Here is a 23,071-nt window from a genome sequence, read left to right as displayed (position 1 = left end):
TGAATCTTTCACAGCCATTGTAGATCGGGCATGGTGATGTCGAATAAAATGTAGAGTCTGAAATCTATACAGACGTCGACGTAGGTTCAAATATAATCCCAACGCTCAATAAATCTTATTTGTCGCGCTGCTATAGACGGAGCCACACTGCCACAGCCCCGATCGAGTGCTGTCGCTTGAAAAGGTCGTTGTGGAAACAAAAGGTTTTCCGAGCTGCTAGCTGGGTGGTTCCGGATAACTCGCTGAACTGCCACTCGAGTCAATGGATATGCGAATCTCCCCAATGAAAAACTATAGAGTGTAATAATTCAATCCATTGTTGGATATCCTTCGACCGGACCAGCAGACAAAAAACCATAGACAGGCGAAAACCCTTGTATGTTTGCTGGGTCGGAGAAACAGCACTTAGTTGAATTAACTCTGATGCCATCATACGCTCTATAACAAAGCCAGTGAGAAAATTTGGTTGTAGAGAGAGAGAGGAAGTCCAATAATTTATAGATTAGTTTAAGTGTGCTGGCAAATGTGAATAAATCTATAAAGGAATTCAAAAAGCGACGATAAGATCGTGCGAATTAAATACGCCAGTTTCTCCTATTTCCTTTTGATTAATTTTTTTTTGGAGGGGGGGGGCTACTTGAAACATTCAAAATTTACATGTCGGATTAGATTGAAAACGCGGAACGAATTGAATTCTGCATATTAAACAAGGTTTTCTCTTTTTCTATATACGGCAGATTCGAATGTATCATAACGAAACTATCGGAATGTGACCCTCTGCATGAATATCACATCTATAATAGGACTGGTTAAAAAAAAGGGACTTTTGTTTGCGGATTAGTCCTTGTTTTTTTTTTTATAACCTTTAATGAAAGTCCAACATCTGGCGCAATTGCTGTTTGAAATTGAAGATGGTCCAGTTTCTATCATGTCTTTGACACTCGAGGAGATTTCCGGTTTTCTGATACAAATCTACATATACCCAACAAAAAACACGGGACCACCCCCTGTTCGTCCAATTGAATAGAAATTAGCTCAACATTGATACACGTTTTTTTGGGGAGGTTTCTACCCAAAAAAAAACGCCAGGACAAGATTCTCCCCTGATTTGATTGTGAATAGATTAATGCACTACATTTTGAGGACAAAGTCTCGGAGCTGCAAACAAAATCAGCTCAACGGCTATCCCCAAGGCTATCCCACGTTATGTATTTCCCGTCGACAGAAATACAGAAGAGAGAGAGAGGTCATTCTTATGTAATTCTATAATTTGATAGACACAAAAGAGCTTTTGAGCCCTCCGAATTTCCCGACAGGGACTTGGCAGATGAGCCAATTTTTGAATAAGAGAAAAAATAGCCAGCGGATATCTCTGTCGACGGCGGTCGTTGGGGGAAAAACTAGCGCACAAAAGAATGCCGATGCTATGCCAGTTGTTTCTCGTCAAGATGGCCAATTGATTTGATATGCGAGTTCGCCAACAGACAAAAATGTCTTGTACCAGATATTCGCCTCTATCTCTCTCGTCGGACGGAAAACTTACGTTTGGATATGCCAACGCCCCAATTGTTTGACCCCCCCGATCCACTGACAATGTTGACATTGCCCTTCTTCTTTTGGGCATCATCCTTTATATATAAAATGCCCAAGCTGCTTGCTTTCATTATGTTATGATTGCAATAAAAATTTACTTCACTCGACTGACTTTCGAGTATGGGTGGACACAACAAGAAGAAGATGCTGGGCTTTTTGCCTTGTGACCTTTTGTGCCGAGCTCTTTCTAATGTAATGCGCGGCATCACGTCCCTCATCCGCTGCTGGCGAAATCCACGAATGGAAAGAACTTTCGGCGGATGATGCAACAAAAGAACGTCTCTCTCTCTCGCCCTTGTTGAGGGACGACGTGAACGAAGAAGAGCACACAAACACAAACGGACGACCTGGGGATAGAGATAACGGACTAGAAAACGAGAGGGGTTGGTCTCCCACACACACACACACAGCGAGAGAGAGTAGAGATATCTTTAATGAAAGCATTCTTTTGGGTTATTTTTATTTTTTCAAAAAATAAAGTAGAATTGAAAAACGAAATGGAAAGAAGAAAAAAAAAATGTTCTCCCCTATATGAGAGAGAGAGAGAGAGAGCTAATGGAAATCAAACCTACAGTACAACGCCCCTTTTCTATGTGACACTTTCAATGGAGTAAAAACTCTCCCCCGGGCAAAGCGAGTTATTTCCCACGTGTCCGCGTAGATACGGTTATATAACATCCCCGCATAACACCACACTGCTGTCCATGGGGTTACCTTATAATATTGAAGTGAGTGGGTCGGGCTGTTTGGGACAAACAAGACAAGAAGAATATTATTGACTACACTTTTTTTTGCCCTCTTACATCATACGAGAAACCATTTATCTCATTATTACACATCCTGTTGTTATTACTGGCGAACTTTAAAAAAAATAAAATAAAGGAGTTGATTTCAAACAATTTGTGTTGTTATAGGTAGACTATAATCTAAGAGTCCCAAATTCTTTTTGAGGATTTGATAAAAGCCTGGGAATAAAGCCAAGTCAATCAACTCCTTATGACAACAACAACAACAAAAAGAAGGCACGGCACCATATAGTAGATCCCGGTGTCTATACAACGAAAAATACTACAAGCAACAGGCGTATTATATTATACCGTACACGTATATAATACACCTAGATTTCCAAGCGGCAGCCCGTGACCTTCCCGTATATCTCTCTGTACGCTAGCGAAACGGTGAAAGACAATGAATTTTTTCCAACACAAACGGAGGTGAAGTCTATAGTGTATGCGCCATCATTTATATATACTCCGAGGTATAGTCCACACTATCACGGGAAAAACTAGTTACGTCTGGTACATACATACGTACAGTAGATACGCGCTTCTTTGATAAGTCGACACGACAAAAACTAATAAGTTGAGCCACCAACGAAATTATTCAACTTGTCAGTTGTGTGCGTCTTCTCTCTCTTTCTCTCTCGCTACTTTCCAGATTTCAAAAAAAGGAATGAAAAATCGTGACTTTTTTCGATGGGCACACACAAACATTGTACCGAGAGACTGCTGCTGCTGGTCAGTGCGGGGCTATGGCTATGTCTAGTAGCTACGTGCAACTCAACAGCAGACATTATTATAGAACGCGCGGACTGACGGTCATGCAATCGTCTCTCGGAATAGTTTCACCGCGTATAATAATAGATATATCCAAGTCAAAACACACCATCACGAACGAACCCGAACCAGGCCGTGCTGGGTATTTACTATAGGAATCCTTTCACCCGGGGGCGCAGAGACACGCATGTAAATCAGCAGCAGTGACGCATATATCCCGATCATCATTTCACATAAAATTTTGAATATCTAGCCGGACGGTATAGCTTCGAATAAAATTAATAAATGTCCAGGTGGGCATCCAGCAGTAGGCTGAGGAGGTCGCAATGAATAAACATTTGGCATTTAACAATAAAAATGACGCAATAGTTTTAAAGGCGTCATCGCTAAATTCGATACACAACTTAAAGATTTAACGTCTTGGGATTATAAATGCCAAAGTAAATAGGATTACTCGTGTACAAGAATGGCCGTTTTCGTTTGAGATTGGCCGATCAATTTCATTTGACTGAGCCAAAGTGGCAGATAGGACTTGGCATATTGCGCCGCCATTCAAATCGGACGGACATTGTACGCGGGACGGCAACAAAATACCAATGACGTAATAATAGGTAGATATACACGCCAGAATTGTGTCCGACATGAAAACGAGGACAATTGTTGACATAGTATAGGCCTTCATCCCCGCCCTTTCTACCCCCCTCTCCCTGTAATTCCGCCGCACCTCGAGCCAACAATCTCCAACCAGCACTGTCACTGTAACAATTTCACGGTCGGCTAACTCTCCTTGACAAGATGATGTCGTATAGACTCTGCTGCCTCAATGATTCCTGTTTTTATTTGTTTTGTCCCTATTGTTGTTCTCTCTTCGGCTTCAACACCACCGATCCTATAGACGCGCTCGCAGCCTCTCTCTCTCCGAACCCTGAGGAACTGCTCAACAAAAGATCAGATGGTTAGACATTTTTCTCGTCGGAAGACGACACACGCACACAAAACGCTAAAAGCATGGCAGCAGGGCCGGCCTTCTAAACACACACATATAGGCCCAATCTACGGAATAATGGATTCACAAACCATACGAGTCTATATATCGTGCCTCAAAAGCTCCTAGCGGATTTTTGTATTTCACATAATGAAAAGCCTTTTAACAACAACAACAGCCAAGGTCTGAAAAGGGAGACGGAAAAATGTTTAGCGGCGATAGAGTCACAGGAGAAGTACAACTGCGAGTCGATGGAAATAAAAAAAAAAAAAAACAGAGCGAGACACGCCCTCCACTGCTATGCAGCACTCAATAATAATCGGATCTAAAAAGTTCCCGAGTCGTCACAGAGAAATGTTGTTTCTCACGTGTCAATACGTCGATGAATGCGGCACGGCCGTGACGCAATATGTATGGGGAAATGTGCGACATTTGATTGCATCCCGCTGGGGCTCTCATTATAACTCGCTCTGCATATTTGACAGATTCAAATAGCTTTTCCTAATTTGAATATAAAGCTACACGGTTTCAAATATGGCGCCGCATAATGGAGCCCGCAATATTTGAAACGCGGCGGGGTATGCGACGCTTTGACAAGTCCCCGCGGCTCCCACTTAATACAATCACCATAAAGGAGAAAAAGATAAATCGTCGCTTGTTTTTTTCTCTCCTATTTAACAAAAGTGTACCGACAGACAAAAAAAAGTTTCGTTCAAATAAATGTCCCGCATAACTTGTAACAAAAGTTGCAGCAATTAGTTCTCATTTTGAATAGGAAATCGCCATTCATATTTGTGTTGACGTTGACGATTTGTTGTTGTTGCGACTCTTCCCAAAGGCGAAATTTCTTATAGGCACGCGTTTAGTTGTCTATACCGGTTGTGTGTGTGTTCCTCTTCTCCGGTTACTATACTATATATTATACATACACATGCATCACTATGTAACAAAACTCCAGTGACAGTTATATCTATAGAGTCGCTCTTCAGCAGATATCTAAACACCGGGAGCGAAAACAAACAGCTCGGCGTCTTGAATTTGAAATTCAACTGAAAGGGTGTGCACATCACAACCGGTTTTTGATTTATTTCTTCTCGAGAAGACTATATATGAACCCCCATCCGTGCAACTGTTGATGGAACAACAGCAACAACACAAAGGCGTTGGGCGACGCTGTATACATCAAGATCATGTGAGGAACCACCAAGAGTCACGAGTAGTTTCCCCTTTTCTTTTCAATTGAGAAAAAAAAAACGAATGGCAAAGTCGTTGACGTCGTTTATTATCCGTCTTGGCATATGTCCGTGATGGCCATTCTATTATATCAATTCCGGTTCTTCTTCTTCTTCTTCTGCTGTTCATCACCCCGCCCCCTTTTTGTACGTAGAAAAAACAACTTTCACTAGACATCAAAAGAATTGAAGAAGCCAAGAGTGAAATGATATATCTATTCTTTTCACACACTGAGAACACGGGTGCCGAAATCAGAGATGCTTATTTTTTAAAAAAACTCGATTGTGTGATGCAAGAGACGACAAACAATCAAAGCCAAAAAATCAAATAGAATATAAATAAGCGCGCTTTAGCTCATCTTCGTGATATAATGGAGAGGTACGTACGACAGTTATTACATTTCCCTATCGTGTTTTTTATTTTATTTTATTCCCTCTACTTTTTTTCCCACGTAAAGTAGAGATGCATTATCATTTTTTTTTTAGCTTATTCCGACCGGACCCACCCCCCTCTGAGGTGGGGTGAACGATAGAGAGACGGACATTGTCCATATGTACAAGTTCCGATGTATTTAATTTTTTTCCCTTCACCACTCCGCATATTATGTATGTACGCTCGAAAGAACTGGAAACGTGTTCGGTCGTGTCGTCCACAACGACCCAACTGTCACTGATTCAAACGACAACAAGGCACATTACACGCGCACAATGGTCTTCATCGTGCACCCCAAACCCCGGCGCGATTTACCAACAGTCTTGCAAGGAGAAGCCAGCACCATCCCGCTCCTTTTTCCCATCGATTGTAGTCCCGTTTTATTATAGTCGACATAGACATTGCACAATGATATCCAAATGGATACATGTCAATGGAGCAGGGTATAGTACTATATAGTATCTATTTGTCACACTTTGTGTTCGTTCGTTTTGTCGCCCGTGTATGTATAATATGTATCCGTCGTCAGATCTTTTGTATCATTTAGACCGTCTGGCGTTTGCTGTGATGATGATAATGGCTACTTTATTTATTCCTCGTCTGCTAGGCTCCTGAGGTTCCCGCTAGATCGACTCCTGTTGGATCGAATTACCGTATTATGTCTGCTGGGCGCCCAGCATTCGCCATTCACTCGTCGTCATTCCATTGACGTAAGCGCCCGTGTTTGACGTGGACGTTTGGACACAAGACAAATTCACATCGTGTGAATGAAGGGCGTCCCCCCCCCCCACTCCTCCATTATTATTATGACGGGGCGCGGACGTGTTTGATTCTTTTATTGAATTGTCCGTCAGCGCGGCCGCAAACCGTCGCGTTTGTTTGGCAAATATTTGGGCCGGCAATCCAAAACCGTATTGAAATCTGGATAGAAAGATGATGTATCTAACAACAGATTGCATCCCTTGTGTACACATGATTACGGCCAATATTTAGATTGAGGCTGACCGTTGTCCCCCATTGTTACGTCCGGCAAGCCGTGATACAATTCAAACAGCCAGGGGAGATGTTACCAATGACCCCGTCACCTCATCACTTGCTTATAACATGGCACCACGATGGCAACAGATTTACCAAAATACAGACCAGGTTTATAACAGTCAAGGTATTTTTTTTTATTATTATTTTTACTTTAATTTAAATAACGAAATTCGCTAAATAAATAAAAATAATTTAAAAAAAACCGCAAATTTAATAATACAAATTACGCTCGATTGCGCTTTCAAATTGAAATAAAACACGGCAAAAACGACCGAAAATAAAACTGTTTTATGAAATTAAAAGAAAAAAAACCATTATTCGTAAACGATGAATTTTCAAATTTTGCTTCAAGTGTTTCAAGTTCAAATATTTTTGAATTTTACCCACAGACAAAGTTGCGAGGTACAAAAAAAAAACAGGCCTGATCTGCAGTGGTTCTACACGTGAGCTATTTAATGAACCCTGACTGAGACAAACAAAAACAGCAAGATGAAACAGTTTCAGCCAACTGCATGGCCCAGGAATAATCGTACTCCGTACTCATCCGCAACGATTTATAATAAACGCCCCCCCCCCCTAAATGGTCAAAAAGGAAGAATAGAGATGAATTTGTCCTACCTTTATGCCCGGGAAATACGGCCAGGCATCCACAGGTACTCCATCCATCCGCTGATAAGTTGAAGACGCCAGGCGGAATAGAAAAAAGGGCGTCCTCGTGAATACACCCCCGTACACGGGGACATTTACGGATAAAGGGGGAAAAGAGATCCGTAGCTCGACCGACACAGGAAATTTCTCCACTCAAACGGGGTGCTGTTTATCTAAATGAAAAGTAGAAAATGGGTTACGAATATTATAAGATATGCAGAAACAGCATGTAAGGAAAAGTTGAAAATGAGACAGTGAGTGAACCCTTACTGCTAATAAACAAGAGAATTGGAGGATTCCATGTAATACACTGCAGTTTGCAAGTCATGCATCATTTAAAAAATCTGGCAGGTCACATGCAGGTTAATAAATGTAACGAAAAATTATTACCTAAAGCGATGATTGTGTGATTGTTGCTGATGACATGAGGTCATCAGTCTTCAGTCAAATCATATGACTGGAGGTCCAGCATAAGCAAAACTTTGCTGTTACGATGGCTGGCTCAGGCCTCAAATATGCAAAAAAAAGAAAAGGGTTACATAGTGCAAACAACCTGCCATGCATCGACAAGGTGATAAATAATGCTAGTCAGGAAGTATAGCAATTTCCAAACTTTCCTGAACAATTATTTAATAAGCTCCCATTCCCATAGTCATCCCATTTTCGTTCTGAATATTTACCTGCCAAACAACAAGGAATGGAGACAATGGAAAGCTGCGTCTAATATGGCTTCGCCGCTTCGACACCAAAGTTAACATGACGATGACCACATTTTAGTCATTTATTTTCGTGCATCCACGTCCAATAAAGTGATCGTTCCGTTTATCTTTGTAATCTTTAGTTTCCTTTTTAATGGCCATGCCTTTTCGAAACTTGTAACATGCTTGTAATCTGCTTGTAATCAGCTTGTAATGTTGTAAACGAAAACGAATAGCAGACGACACTAATCTTCTAATTTGCAATACTTAAGATATCGATTAAAACTAAAATCGACCCCTTCCCCTTAATTCCAAACCGCAAAAAAACGATAAAAACGGTTTAATTGCCAGCGTGTCGATGTGGTTTTCAATAATTTTTCAATGTCGATAATTCGCATTACGACTAATCCATGGTACTTAAAGAAATGTCGTCAAAATTATAAACGACTGTTAATAAATGACCGTGGACTTGCCGAAAGAAGTATCAGTAGACTACGACGAAAGAGATTCCTCAAGGCTCAAACTCTGATTGATATTTGGTGATATTTGGCTACTTTCGAAATGTGATGAAACGTCAGAGATCGACAGACTCTTTTGTGCAACCTTCTCTTGGGAATTTGCACCTTTCTGGGCGTTGTTCTTATTGTTTGGGCTGATTTCCTTGTTGCACCGATACAGGTAATAATGTTATAAAGATCATGCCTTTCAAATCCCTTAATAGTATTCAATTTAATGTATTTATATTTTATAGGGCAAGGCCAGTTCTCTCAAATTAAAAGAAGAAAAAAAAAGAAAACGGTGGGGGATGTGAAATCTTTCTATTTTTCTATTTGTATAAAAGGAAAGGGTTAAATACTTGACGTAAAAGGGGAGTTCCCAGGTGGGGAAAAAAGGGGGAGGAGTGCTGTTTTGTTTTTTGGTGATTTCAGCAAAAATATGACAAGGTTAAGCAATAAAAACAAATGTTGAAAGGATTTGATTCTACTTGATTTTCTACCCTCGTAATTTTTGTCCGATTATCTCCGGCTGTCGAATGATTGAAAATAAAAACATATCGACTACACACGTCACCCCGACAACTGTCAGTTCAGATTTAATCGTTTTTTCTGGGCCGTTGATTCTGTTTCTTAGTTTTGGCGTCGACGATGATTCGAGTTTGTCGTTTGAGGAATCCTCGCGTCGGCACTTGATCCTCATCGGAGCCGGACTCGTTGGCTCCCCTCAATTTCGGATTGCCGGCCCGTCCGACCGTTGTCCCAACGGCCGCGCCGCTGCCAGCCACGGCTCCAGTCATCCCGCCAGCTCCAGCGGTCGCCGATCCACCTTCGGCCGTTTGTTGCTGCTGCATCAATTTGATGGCCGGATCGGCCAAGCGAGGACTTGTAGGCAACGACAGTTGACCAACCTAATATAAACCGTCCCCAAAAATCAATTGGAGTGTATTCAGTCAATCACAACATTGTCATCTCAATCGAGTCGATTGATGTGTTTTGACTTGATTGTTATTGGGTTGAGTGATGGGTGCTGGTGGATGGGGAATAATGGTGAGGGATACCTGCGAGTAGAGAAGGTCCGGGTTGTTGGTTGGGTTGTTGCCGTTGACCGTTGAGGGTTCGGCCTTGATGGCGTCGAGACTCTTGACGAGTTCCATCAGCGACGACAGCTTACTCTCCAACAGATTGAGAACGTTCAGGTGATCGTTCATCGAGGCGGACTCGCTCGGATAATTCGCCTCCTCGACGGGTGGCCCGAATGGAATCTATTCGAAACCCCGCCACACAATCAAAGATTATTATTATACTACGTCCAACAACAAAAGAAAAGGAAAAGGAAAAATGAAGAGTCTTCGACGTCAGGAATAAGAAGGATATCCCCCTGTCATAACTTTCACCCCCATGCCAAAAAAGAAAAATGGGAAAGTCATACAGACAATTCCAAGGGTCCAAAGGGGGAAAGAAAAAGTCTCTTTAACAACAAACGAAACATTGTCTGTTGTGTGTCTAATATAATAACATTTCCATATTAAGTGGGCACAGGATACAGTATATGTCTAGTTGAGTTTGGCTGGGAAGAATAAGTTTTCCATCCAATGAAATGTTCCCCCCTTCATCCGTTATTGAGAAAGAGGAACCGTAGCAGATTATTATGACGCAAGACCCTCTCGACGACTATGTACTAAGAAAAAAAAGGGGGGAAGATTCAAACGAGTCATAAATCGTCGGATAACTCAAATCCGTTTTTTTCCCATTCATAGAGAACAAAAATCAAAGCGGAACGGATGGATGATTTGATTCTCACTTGAGAGCAAATCTTGGTGATGGCCGAGGCCAGAGAGGCCAGGGCCTCGTTGCAGTCCATCTGCTGATGCTCGCCGTCTTCTCCGTGCTGGCCACCACCGCCCGTCTGGTACTCGCCGTTGAGGCTGGCCGTCTTGTAGTGCGGCGTTAGCGACCCGTCGTCGGCGAAAATTTCATCGAGGAATCTCGGCGTCGGCCGGGTGCTGTTGTTGCTCGACTGGGCCGCCTGAGCCTCGATCAGCTGGTTCAGCCGGCCCAGCAGCGTCTCCTTGAGTTGCGATAAATACTGGACGCGCTCCTGGAGGACGTGAAACTGTTGCCTCAGCTCGTCGCATTTTTCCTTCTGAGCCTCGACGATCCGGATGGTCGAACGGACGTCCGCCGCACCTTTTCAACCATTTTCCAAAACCGAAAAAAAAATCAATTGGAATTCGTGACACACGATCCACACTCTCACTTTCTTTTCATCTACTGATGTGTATCGCTTTCAATAGGCAACCCCTTTGGCTCCTTGAAATCTTATCGATAAAGGAGCTGTATTGTATAAGCAGGAGGGGGGGGGGAGAACCGAATAGAATAAGACGAACGATACATAGCTGGTTCCTTTGGTTATCAAGAGTATCGCGTTGCCTGTATATATGCCACTAGTGTTTAATAACAGTTATATATATACCATCCAGATTGTAGCGTCTATAAAACTCTGCGCCGCTGGCTCTCTTGATGGATATCATCTTTCAAATTTTAGCTCCGGCTTAAAAGTAACATTTTATTTTTTGATCAGGGCCCTATATAACCTATTCAAAAAAAGAATTTTTCAGACGTCCCCTTTTCTTCGCCCGTTTTTTTAAATGTATTAGACGGGGGCCCATAACAAAATAAATAAAATATAAAATATAAAAAAAAGGGCTGAAATCCACCCTTTTTTCCGTCCTTTTATACTTATTTTTCTTTCAGTAGCGGACGACCGACACGGTTTGGTAAAAAAAAAAGCGTAGAAAAGACGCGAGAAGGACTATATTCAGTATATTGATGTGTGTATGTACACGTCTAACATAAAAGGTATGTACTTTCCCTGGATATTTCGTCATGATAAGCCAATAATAAAAAAAAGAGGGAAATGAAAACGCGGATTACGTGAATTAACATAACCCATTTGTGTGTGTGTCTGTATGGGCCCGTTATAGTCTACTGTACATACATACACATTGTGTGTCTAGATCCTCTGAGATGTAGAGAAGCCCATCAGCTCAATTTCATGTCTTTATACGCGGGGACTGCACCTTTTGACAAAGCGGCGGCGACAAATTCAAAAAACCTGGAGAGAAATCATAGAGATCGTTATATCACCCGCCATCTCTCTCTTTCTACAGTATATATAGGAAATATCCCAGCGTAATATCAGTTCAAGAAAAATCTATATCCCTTTTCTGTATAGACGACGACGTCATATCCGATATAATAAATACACAAGGGTGTCGTATTTCAGAGCTGCTTATATTTTCCTAATTGCATCACACAGCAGAAACTGCATGGGATATAACTTTTCCCTGTACTTTTTAATACATTTCGATTTTCATTTCTTTTGATATAGATTTCCCCTATAGTAGGAAATATCTCGCATATATCGTCTCCGCCCCATTTTTCGAGTGTGAAAAACGATTGAAAACCGGTATATTATTAGTTGAATGATTTCCGCCGATAGGAATAACGGAAACGATCAACAGGATATTAGAAAATGGGAAATTTAATCGGGGAGATAGAAGATCAGATGAAACGCCGGTAAAGTAAACAATCAGAAAAGAACCAGTCAAGAGATAATTGCTAACGGAAAATTCAACTTTATTCCAGTCAACCATTTTATTTCAATCGATGCGGCCTGCTGCTAATAACCACTTGTGATTATTATATAACTGGCCTCAACGGGTGTACAAGGAAAACCCTTTTCTGTCGCTGCTGCTGCTGCTGGCCATAACTCTTTTGAAAAGATCAAAACACTCTTGGCTAATGATCAAAAAAGGGGTTGTGATTATATAGATGCGCATAGAATTTAGTAGGAAGTGATGAGAAATAAAAGAAGCCGCCAAACACGGACACCGCGGATGAACTCCTCTATTTGTCTGTGGGGTGGGAGGAGTTATTGTGTGTGTGTGTGTGGGGGTGCGAACAAAAAGCGGCCAAACTCTTTTGACGCGCATCACCGCACGTCTCTGACATATCAGTCCGACATCATCGGCAGTCGCAAAGAAATTTTTATTTTTTGTAATTCAAAAGAAACGACAGAGGTGATGAATTAAGGGGGTGACAGCAGGACTCGTGACACGGCCTAATGGGTCCTCCTTGTGCATCTGTGGGGGAGGTTATTTGGTTTGAATGAAAAGCCGCACACACTTGAATTTATAGAGAGGACAACAGTGGTGGACCAGGTCCTGAGGAACATTGGCCAGCCGATTTGTAATCCGCCAGTGGCACTCACACCAGCACCGCGGGCGTCGTGCAGTAGATATGTATAACGGTCATCATCAGCATCGTATAGTATATACCCCCGAGATGAAGTCCGATCTAATTAGCAATTCTAATCCCGAATTGGCCGGGGAGAAAGAAACAGGAGTCGTTGTCCCGCAACGCCCCATATTGTTCGTGTATGCTAATCCTATACTGCACGGGAGAGAGAAGGAAATATCAAAAAAATAAAATACTCGGTCGACTGTGTATAGATGAAGTGGCATGTACCTACTCTGTGGGCGTCCATCCCCTGTGTGACTGGATGGTGATAAATGGCCGCATTATGCGCACGCAAATATATCGCCGATGTGTGGTGGCTACTACTTGGTATATGGCACACACGACGGAATATTAAAATCTATTCCCCCGAGAACAACCAAGTGGAGGGTATAGTAGCAGACAAGAAATAAAAAAATTGGGTGCCCGATGTAACAAAGTAGCAGCAGCAGCTGGTCCGGTTCTCGCGTATATTATGTAACGTATATACACTGTCTGGAAATGGTCCGCACTCTATATGCGTAATAGTCCCTCTCTCTATGTGTTTGACGATAACCATCCAGAGCGGATCACGCTAATCGCCCTTGAATGGGGACCTATGGGACTCTACTGCAGCAGTTATTGTCCAATCTACATATAATACCGCTTTCTAGAACTCATATGCACCAACTCGTTCATTTTGATGTTTCTCTATGCTCGCCATTATAGTGTGAATGATACTCACATATCTAAAGTGTCGGGAAATGCATCAAAAGAAATCATAAATGTACATGAGTGAAAGAGAAAAAATCAAAAAAAGTAAATCTGACTATACGTGGCGGCGTTCAGAATTTGTTTAGATATTATAAAACGAGGGTTGGGCGCCGAGCAATATGTTTAGAGGGTTGGGTTTTGGGGTGGAGAGCGATTGAATAATATCTCAATAAATTACCCGACGCGCCGCATAGTGGTATTCATTTGAATATGAATTATTAGAGAGACTGTATAGTAGGCTACAAGTGAACTTGTATACAGCACTATGTGTCTATAGATGTAGTACTGCATGGCGCCGCCATTGGAGGAGGGATAAAAGAGAGCGAGGGACTGAAGAGAGCAATACTTAAATCTTTTTTTTCTCTCTTATACACAAGTGTGTGAACTCTTGTGTGTAATATCATAAATCTAAGCAAATATGTATAATAATAATATTAAAATACCGGTGACGGATTTCAAGTGATCGATGGCCTTTTTGGTTTCGTGAAGGGCCTGTCTGGCTTCCTGGTCGGCCAGGGAGATTTCAGCTGCGGCGGCAGAACCTCCCCCGGCGGCGGCGGCCGAACTGTTGGAAAGGTGACCCGTCGACCCGGCAGGGTGCGTGACACGGCTCATTGGCATCGTTGGGTTGCGAACTTGACGGTTGGAAGCGTTGGAAGCCGTCGATTTCATCTCGTCTATACGACGCCTGATAGACACGTACCAAATCACGAAATGAACTACATTTCTCATAACGAAAATTCTATCCCGTTTGAAATTAAATTTTAAAACAAAAAAAACATTCGGGACTGGAGGGGGGGAACATGTTTTGGATTGCACGAAAGTCGACGAATCACGAAAATTAGCGGCACGGAACCTTTGACGGATTGTGAAAATGGATAATACGTAACAAACAAACAGAGAAACTAAAATCGAAAGCGCACCGATTATATAAGAATAAAAAGAGAAAAAATTAAATGAGAGACGAGAGAAAACGAAAGAAAAAAAATATGTCGGACCGAGTCACGTCTCTCACGATTTTATTTTTCTCTTTCCATTTTTGTTTTGTTTTGTTTTTTTAAAAGAAGAAACCGACGTCATCAAAGCGCCGGTACGTCGAGCGGACAGTTCAATGAGATGGATGACTGGGCGAGTCCGCGTGTTTAATTGGATAATAGATGAATAAAAGGAAAGCAACAACAACAACAACAAAGCAAACACAATGGCAACGTATAAAAGCCGAGAGAGAAAGAAGAAGAAAAGGGAAAAGAATGTGTCGACGAATATAATAGATAGAATATATATAAAGATCGCGGGCCAGAGCCAGGCAAAGAAGAAGGTGAAGCTGAGAAAAAGGAATAAAAGAAGAAGAATCCCCGACACTATACGTTACTTGTAGTCGCTCAGAAGGCGGTCTGTTTCCCTGGTCGAGGCGACTAGTGTCTCTTCGTGATGCTGCAGTTCCGTCTTGGCCATGTCTCTGGCTCTCTTGGCCGCCTCTCTCACCTCCTACAATTCCAACCAAAATAAAATCACCATAAACAAATAGAGACAACAACAACAACAGCAACAACAGCAACAGCAAAAGAAAGTCTTGGCATTCACGCCAAGACCCTGCTGAATACATAAATTCCATTTTTCTTTTCCATGGGGAAAATGTGTGGCCGCCCTAAATAACTAAAAAAATGTAGGCCTCCAGTTTGGAATCGGCGGTGCTTTTCTCCAGGTCGGTGAGTTGACTCTCATAGCCGATCCTTTCGCCCGAAATGACGTCCAGGATGGTCTTGTACTGGCGCTGTATGTGGTACGCTTCGACCATCTTCTGGCGGATGCTTTGAATCTCCGTCAGCGTCGCTTCCTCATCCATCATCTGCGATTAAAATCCCCCCATTGAAAATATGCGCGGAGAGAGAAAAAAGCCTCTCATTAAATCATTGCCAGCCGGCCCGGCCAGCCAGTCCGGGATGAGAGAGATATGTTATTAAGAAGGCGGATGAAAAACGTGCCCGGCTCGAGCTGACGCTTTTGTGTGTGAAGGAATAGACATCCACAGAAAATACCATAGAGAAGAAGGAGTTTAACGAACATGTCACTGCTGGCGCATATAGCTAGTGCCCAACAGCTGTGCTGGTCGGTTGTAGTACTAGTACTTTATGAAGACAATAAACTTGAATCAACTGACATCAGTGTGACATTATTATTCATGGACGCGGTTTTATTTCTGCGTCCTTTTTTTGAATAGAAAAGAAGAAAGAAAAATGGGATAAACTAAATTATGGCTAGATCGAATCTCGGGACTGGAAATGTCTCTATTCAGAAACGAATCATTCTAATTCACGGGGGGAATATTGTATGGAGAAAGTTGTGGGGGGGGGGAGGTTGAATACAGTTGCAATCAACCCCACCGGTGTGCTATATTATTGCGGGGGCCTGGAAACGAACATTTTGAAACGATCATTTGATGTAAAATATTTCCTAAACATTGAACTTGTATAACGAAACACGAGCCTCTAAACGTTACAGCACGGGTTGAAAATGGGAGGAAAAAAAGGGGGGGGGAGATTCAGGCAGGTGTGGGGCGATGTGGGGTTTTTATATAAATTGTCGAAATCTTTTAGAAAAATCGTGGGCCTTTTTACTGAATTTCACGCTATCGAAATATTCCTAAAACCAAACTGGATTTTCAATATTCAACCCCTAATGCTTATTCTTATATGTATAGCGGTTTGAATCGCTGTTGTACATTTGTCGGAATAGATTGTGTATTATATAATCCCCCCCACCTCAACCCCCCTCCGATATAAAGGTCTGCGCGATCTAAATACGAGTCGATTTGTATAAACATGTACAGAGGACGGCGCAGAGTGTAGGTCTAGGTCGTGTGGGGGAGGACCCATTCTATGATGCGGGGGGGAAAGTAGATTTTCGTCGTGAAAAGTACCAACACACACAAACGTGAAATAACACCAACAAAAGCCCTCCCCCCCCCCGTCTGTATAGCTCTCTTTCTATCCAGCATTATAGTCCCGACTCCCCCACCGCCAACTTCTCCTTTATTTTTAATGGCGTTTCCAGTAAAATGGGATCTGATTTCACCTCATCAGGGAGAGTAGACTATACCGTAGGCCTCTCCCTTGTATGGTATGTACATGTTAGTTTAGAGCCTGGCATTACAGTTGTTCCCTATTTACTTGACGTGTCTTATAGGCCGTAAAAGAGACCATCCGGCATCAGATCCGTCCCCCGGAAGGGTATATAGGAAACGGACACCCAAACCTATTGATTTGGAGAGGCTGCAAAACAAGAACAGTTGTACACACAAGTCGATCAGCTATCCCCCCCACTCTCTATAGTCTATACTACATCATCCTGACACCATTTATTATTTCCTGGATGGAGAGTTCAGTTTCCTCGTGTGTTGCAATATCCGTCTCGATTCGCTGCGTCCAGCAATTTCCTGGGCTCTTTCCAGGTCGTAAAAATTTGTAATCACTCGCGTCTATATAATATCCCACAACAGCTCGGCGCGCCTCTATTGGAGATTTGGCCAGTCTATAGCGGGGGACCTCCTGTCGTGTCGCCCGGTCTTATACGAGTTATTTGATCAAGAGATTGGTACCACCCGGTCGATATAATGGCGCGTGTCGAAATCCCGCCGGTCCGATTGAGTCATCCAGTATAGTAGTAGTAATAGTGACCGTGAAGCCGCCAAAAAATTAATTTGATAGTCGGCACGCGCGCAAACGCGGAAGGATAAGCAACCGAAGAAAAACACAGAAGAGGATAACCGAAACGAAATGTTTTCGTGTTTTAAGTTATGAATGAGAAAATATCCGCAACACGCTTATTCATTACGATGTAAAGCAAAAGAAGAGAAGTCTAGGCTATATATCGAACTTTGGTCATGGCGAATGATGAGGTGCTGGCGCCGGCTGCTGCTGGCGTTGCAGATTTGCCGGCCGCCGATAAAAAGAGCGACGATGCGGCGGAAGATAAGCCGGGCACTGGACTCTCGGCCCGGCTCGGATCCGACTCCATGGCCAGCTGCTCGTCGATCTCGTTGATCCGCTGGTAAATCTATAGTCGGTCGGGAGGGACCCAAGGTTGAGACATTTGTTATCATGTCAAGTGCAGGAAGAAGAAGAAGAGGATCTTGTACTATGCAAAATGAAGGCGGAAAAAATTAAGTAACAGCCACATCGACAAAGGGAAGGAAAAAAACAACATCTAATCGCCATGTATTTATATATTCAGGATATTCCCAACTTGTACGTGTACCTAGAGAGAGATACACACACATGCATGGTGAACCCCATTAACATAATCATGGGCGTCGACGTTGGCTGGGTTGCAGTTTTTGAATACTTAATAACGCCAGCGCGTAGAGAGACGCAACAATTTCCAAAACTCTCCCGACTTGCCAAAAAGTCGAAAGAAGATGCCAGCAAAATAACTTTCGAAAAAATTTCCCTAGTCGTGAAAATGTTATAATAAAGACCTCCGTTTTTTTTCTTCTTCGGTCTATCCCGCGCAACCTTGCGCGTTCGGTACATGTCTAACATTAGTATGGAAACAATTCCGACCACAGGGAGCGGCGGAAACGTTCATTACAAAGTGGGCGACAGTCTAAATAGTGAACCGGAGCAATTTTCCCGTCCCAGGGTCTTGGCTTCCATGAGAGGGTCCAGGGTCCTACAGGGTCTTATGTTGTGGTGATTTCGGTCTACAAGTAAATTATCTGCGGATTTCGTTGCAAACATTTTTTGGACTTTTTTCTTGACTCTGTGTAACTTGATGAGATGAACTATTAAACAAATATTAATCCTGATAATTTCAGCGGATGTCGAGTGCGAGAAAATCAATTTAATCGTTTTTGATTGAGAGGAAGGGGTCGATTTTTTATTTCTATCGATATCTTTAGCAAGAATGGCTAATTAGAATAAGTGTCGTCTGCTTTCTTTTGTTTCATAGTTTCGATCGAAAATGACAAAAACGTGGTCGTCGTGTCTCTTTACATGGAATAGCTTTAAAGCACACTGCGTGCTGTTAAACAGGTAATAATAAAACTAAGAATGTGCTATTGGAATGATTATGAGAGGGAGCTGAATAAAAGAGAAACCTGATTCCAAATACGTATGTGAAATGTTTGTTCCTGGCTAGCACTGGCTAAGCCCCCTGTCGATGTATGGCAGATTGTTTGCACTATCTAACCTTTTCTTTTGTACAGATTCGAGGTCAGAGACAACCATCATTTAATCACAAGACATACAAGTTTTCTTTATGCTGGTATTGATCTGTCATCAGCAACATTCTTAGCATCATCGTTTGGGTAATGATTTTCATTACTTTGATTCCTGTGGCCTGCTAGATGCATGACTTGCACAAATGCAGTATATCACATGTAAACCTTAAATACTCCTCTTTATTTACAATCACTGTTCACCCATTATCTCATTTTCAACTTTTCCTTGCATTAGCTGTTTCTGCAGATATTTATCGTAAGCCATTTTCTATTTTTCATTTAGATAAACAGCATCCCTCTGGATTGGAGAAACTACCAATGTCGGTCGAGTTATGGATCTCCTCTTCGCCTTTCTTTGAATCCTTTATGTCCACGTGTAATACCCATGTGTGTGTGGGTGTATTCACGAGGGGGCCATTCTCCTATCCTTCCTGGTGTCTTCAACTTTTCAGCGAATGGATGGAGTCCTTAATGGATGCCTGGCTGTATTTCCCAGGCTTAAAGGTAGGACAAATTTATCTAATATTCTTCCTTTTTGACCAATTGGTGTGGTTGATTATTATTCGTGACATGTAGCATGGAGTAGGCTACTATTATTCCTGAGCTAGATGGTTGACTGGGACTGTTTTGTCTTGCCATTTTTAATGACTCAATTAGGGTTTATGAATAGTGCTCTACGACTGTAGATCAGGCTTGTTTTGTACCTCACTTTTTGTTTTAAACCAAGAGCGACCTTTTGCCACACCCCCTTGTACAGAACAACTTTAGGATAGCCTCTGGGGTGTAGTTGTTGTTGGTTGTTTTGTAGCACTCACCATTTGCGTTTGATGTTTGGTTAAGTCGGCCTGTTTGACAAGGTCCGCAGTGCGCCAGTCGAGATCCGTGAGGATTTCGTCGGCCGATTTAGTCAGTTTGTATTTGCTGTAGTCAATGTTGTTGGCTTTGAGGACCTGGAGGATGCCCATTTGGCTGGATTGCGACGGATGGTTCTGCCGGGTGTTCCTCACCGTGTCGCTCAGCTCCGATTTGATGTCGCCCACTAGAGAGAGAATTTCAAAATTTTGTTTTCCAATTCAACAAAGTCGAGAATACGTATAATACGTAAGACAAGTGACAAATGCGAGTAATCGATTCCGTCCCCCGGAAATCGACGATGCGTGCACACACACGTTCAGACTTTTACTTTTTTTCTTTAGAAATTCTTTTTTGAAAACTACAAATTTTATTTTTTTTTCAAAGCCGTTATAAATACCATCTTGTTTCAGTCGATTGAGCTGCTGTTGGTTCCTTTTGATCGTTTCGTTGCCTTCGTCCTCGCACGCCTTGCGCTCCGCCTCTATTCAATTCCAACCCCCCCGGAAAAAATTTTATAAAAAGAAAAAGAAAAAAATAACAAGACGAAAAATATAAAAAATTGGGCAACACACACACCGGTCTGACGTGGGCGTAATTGTTTATTGAAAGAAAAAAAATGTTTTTTTTTTCTTCTTTCTGTTTGGTTGAAAGGGAATGGGGTGTGGGTTAGAAAAAATGGTTAACTTATTTCACACTTGTTACCATTCAACTTTATGCCGTTTCATCGGCTATTTGTGTTTACAATTTCAATTTATTTTTTTATTTTTCAAGAAGGGGGGAGGTCGTCTGACTTAACAAGGACAAAAAACCACGTACGTTACACATATCCATAATCGGTGGAATCTATTTTCGTTGGTTGCCTTTTTTCGCCCTCAAGGTTCTTCTCTTTTTGAAAAATGCGCATATTGATTTGGCTTATAAATATCGAAAAGAAAAAGAAAGAAAAAATGGGGGAATATGAAAAAGGTCACATTTTGGGCGATGAACCTTCGACTGTTTTTCCTCATTCTCCGCTGGAGAGGAAACAACACGCGAAAATCTATTTGTGGATCGTTACAATACAAATCCCTGCGTTTCAATTAATTCTTTGAGGGGGAGGAGGAAAGAACACGAGCTATTTTTCTTTTATAGATATAAACGACAATAAATCCAAACAAACGTATCGATAAATCAGAGAAATAGAAAAAAAATGGAGACAAACGACCGAAAACAGAAAGAAAGAAAAAACACATTAGGTGTCGGTTGTATGGCAACAAATTGGTCTGACGCGGGAGCAAAAGAATCTACCATGTAATAACGGACCCTGAAGTTGCGACAAGGCAGCCAGCCTCGGCATAATAATGGCGAGCGGGGCAAACTACTTCAAGCAGAAAAACAGAAATGAATGTGTAGTGTACACACTGGACCACTCTAGCGTGTACAGCTTTTATATTATGTCTGTCTCGTACAACAATATTATAGTACCAGGGAAATAATAACAAAAAAGATGTTTGGCCGGCGACGAGCACGAGCCCAAACAACACAGCACGGGGACACCCAAATGTGTATAAATTAATACATAGAGAGAGAGGCAGAGTGCGTACATCCGGATGCGGAAACCCGTCAGACAATGCGCGTCAAGGATGAGATAGTCGGCCGACACACACAACAATCGAGAAAGAAAAATGTTTCGGGCTCCGAAATGAATTGAATGTAAAAAGCGGCGGTGGCGGAGGCGGCAGCAGCAATTGCCACCAGACGAGAAAAATGCAATAAATATATCGGAATCAAATAAATAAAAATCGCCCTGGCTTTTTACCATTTCATTGCAAGGGCGAGAGGGAGGAGGGGGGGGGGATAGGCGAAAGCTTTTGTTAAGAGAGAAGAACTCCTGGTGAGGGTTAGTGGGGACAGATGGGTCAGCTGATGGTAAGACAATTTGACACTGTATGTATGTATGTATGAGGCTACATATACTAGTCTTTGTCAAAGTTGGGGAAATAGAACTACTGTAGAGTAGGAAAAAAGAGTGTCCAGCTGCTAGCACCTGCCCGGCTTTATGTATACCGCCTGGCACGTCCAGCAGCAGCAACACAACAGTCGAGCGGCCCACAAATTCATTTCTGCTCTTTGCTGTTTTGTTTCGCCTATCGCGATGATTTATCATCTCTCTCTCCGTCCGTAGTAGAACAGAATGGCATATGTACACATGCAAGTATTGATGGCCGAATGTATTCGGCATCTATTTATCCGACTGTCAATCTTTTGATCCCGCCAGTTCCACCGTATTCTCCATAATATAGCCATTAGGTGGACAACCTCCCCCCGCCAAAAGAAAAGTCGTTGCAATTGTACACATAGTATAAGAAACCTAATACGGGATAGATGATGACGAAATGTTGTACATTACCGACCAGATGCAGTTGGCGTTTGAGTTCGTTCACTTGGCGGAGCAGATCCGTGTAGTGTCCAGCTTTCAGCATGATTTTTTCGATAGACTTTGAGAGCGCAGAGTCGGCGGTTGGGTTTGGGGTAAATTAGAGACTGCCATGGCGTCCGTTGCTTATTGACGATCGCCATGGCAACCGTTTTGGATTTCATCGATTTTTATTTTATTGTTCGACGGAAGAAATTGGAATTATATTCAAGACGACAACCGTAGATAATAGATTGGGGTTTATGAATTCACCCGTTTTAAAATTAAAATAAGGAAACGAGAAAAGACGTTCGACGCTTTGTTGAAATGTCTACGACGTCCGTCGCAACTGCCCCCCATATTAGAATAGGGCGGGGTCTTCGCGGTCACGGACCTTGTGACCAAGTGGGAAAAAAAGACGTTGGATTTTTCCACAACAACAATTTTTCCCTCTCCCGTAGGTAAAGAAAGTGATGAAATGGCAGAGGGGGAACAAAAAAAAAAAAAATATTACATAATATAATATCTAGTAGGTTTATATAGGCTGGATTGGTAAAAAAGATGGGCGTGTCGGATGCGTGTTGTTATTGTGTTGTCCACCTTTTTTGTCGTCTATCTCTCCTTATTCTTCTTCTTTTCACTTTTTGAATGAGAGTCTCGAATTTTGAGAGGAGATTTGCCGAAAAACGGACGCGTAGGAGGTGTGGCCCGTTCTATATTTATACCGTACCGCTCACGTGCATGTGTGTGGAGGGGATTTTTAGAAAATGATGAGAGAAACACACCGTCAAAATATGAAAAATACATTCGATATCTTGTGTGTGAGCTGCTGTTTTGTTTGCGCTTTTGTCGGTCCCAAACGATTTCC

At 42.3% G+C, this 23,071-nt stretch overlaps 2 protein-coding genes and 1 long non-coding RNA gene across 3 annotated transcripts; all 3 read right to left on the bottom strand.

Annotated features, from left to right (window-relative positions):
- Window positions 1-862: 862 nt before the first annotated feature.
- LOC124191053 lies at window positions 863-7,988 on the bottom strand. Its single transcript, XR_006873249.1, has 2 exons — window positions 7,876-7,988; window positions 863-7,658 (listed from the first exon to the last, which is right to left on the bottom strand). It is a non-coding gene; the product is annotated as an uncharacterized LOC124191053 (long non-coding RNA).
- Window positions 7,989-8,987: 999 nt separating this feature from the next.
- Window positions 8,988-15,289, bottom strand: LOC124191046. The gene is made up of 5 exons (XM_046584021.1): window positions 15,105-15,289; window positions 14,176-14,420; window positions 10,482-10,867; window positions 9,739-9,942; window positions 8,988-9,588 (listed from the first exon to the last, which is right to left on the bottom strand). Exons 1-5 carry the CDS (start codon window positions 15,185-15,187, stop codon window positions 9,277-9,279), a joined length of 1,230 nt encoding a protein of 409 aa, XP_046439977.1. The 5' UTR covers window positions 15,188-15,289; the 3' UTR covers window positions 8,988-9,276.
- Window positions 15,290-15,380: 91 nt separating this feature from the next.
- On the bottom strand, window positions 15,381-22,322 carry LOC124190326. Its single transcript, XM_046582951.1, has 5 exons — window positions 22,198-22,322; window positions 20,206-20,289; window positions 19,769-19,992; window positions 17,609-17,788; window positions 15,381-15,581 (listed from the first exon to the last, which is right to left on the bottom strand). The coding sequence occupies exons 1-5, from the start codon at window positions 22,268-22,270 to the stop codon at window positions 15,381-15,383; spliced, it is 762 nt and encodes a 253-aa protein (XP_046438907.1). The 5' UTR covers window positions 22,271-22,322.
- Window positions 22,323-23,071: the final 749 nt, after the last annotated feature.

This window comes from Daphnia pulex, chromosome 3 (genome assembly GCF_021134715.1).
Source record: "Daphnia pulex isolate KAP4 chromosome 3, ASM2113471v1".
Taxonomy (NCBI): Eukaryota; Metazoa; Arthropoda; class Branchiopoda; order Diplostraca; family Daphniidae; genus Daphnia; species Daphnia pulex.
Note: the sequence above shows the minus strand (reverse complement) of the source record. Positions and strands in the feature narration are given on the sequence as shown.

Coding starts and splice junctions, on each gene's coding strand:
- LOC124190326 (XM_046582951.1), bottom strand. CDS start 22,270: ATGCTGAAAGCTGGACACTACACGGATCTGCTCCGCCAAGTGAACGAA. Junction 20,290..22,197: donor ACGCCAACTGCATCTGGTCG/GTAATGTACAAC, acceptor GGAATTGAATAG/AGGCGGAGCGCAAGGCGTGC. Junction 17,789..19,768: donor CCAAACATCAAACGCAAATG/GTGAGTGCTACA, acceptor GACCGACTATAG/ATTTACCAGCGGATCAACGA.
- LOC124191046 (XM_046584021.1), bottom strand. CDS start 15,187: ATGGCCAAGACGGAACTGCAGCATCACGAAGAGACACTAGTCGCCTCG. Junction 9,943..10,481: donor TCACCAAGATTTGCTCTCAA/GTGAGAATCAAA, acceptor GGTTTCGAATAG/ATTCCATTCGGGCCACCCGT. Junction 9,589..9,738: donor CGGACCTTCTCTACTCGCAG/GTATCCCTCACC, acceptor GGTTTATATTAG/GTTGGTCAACTGTCGTTGCC.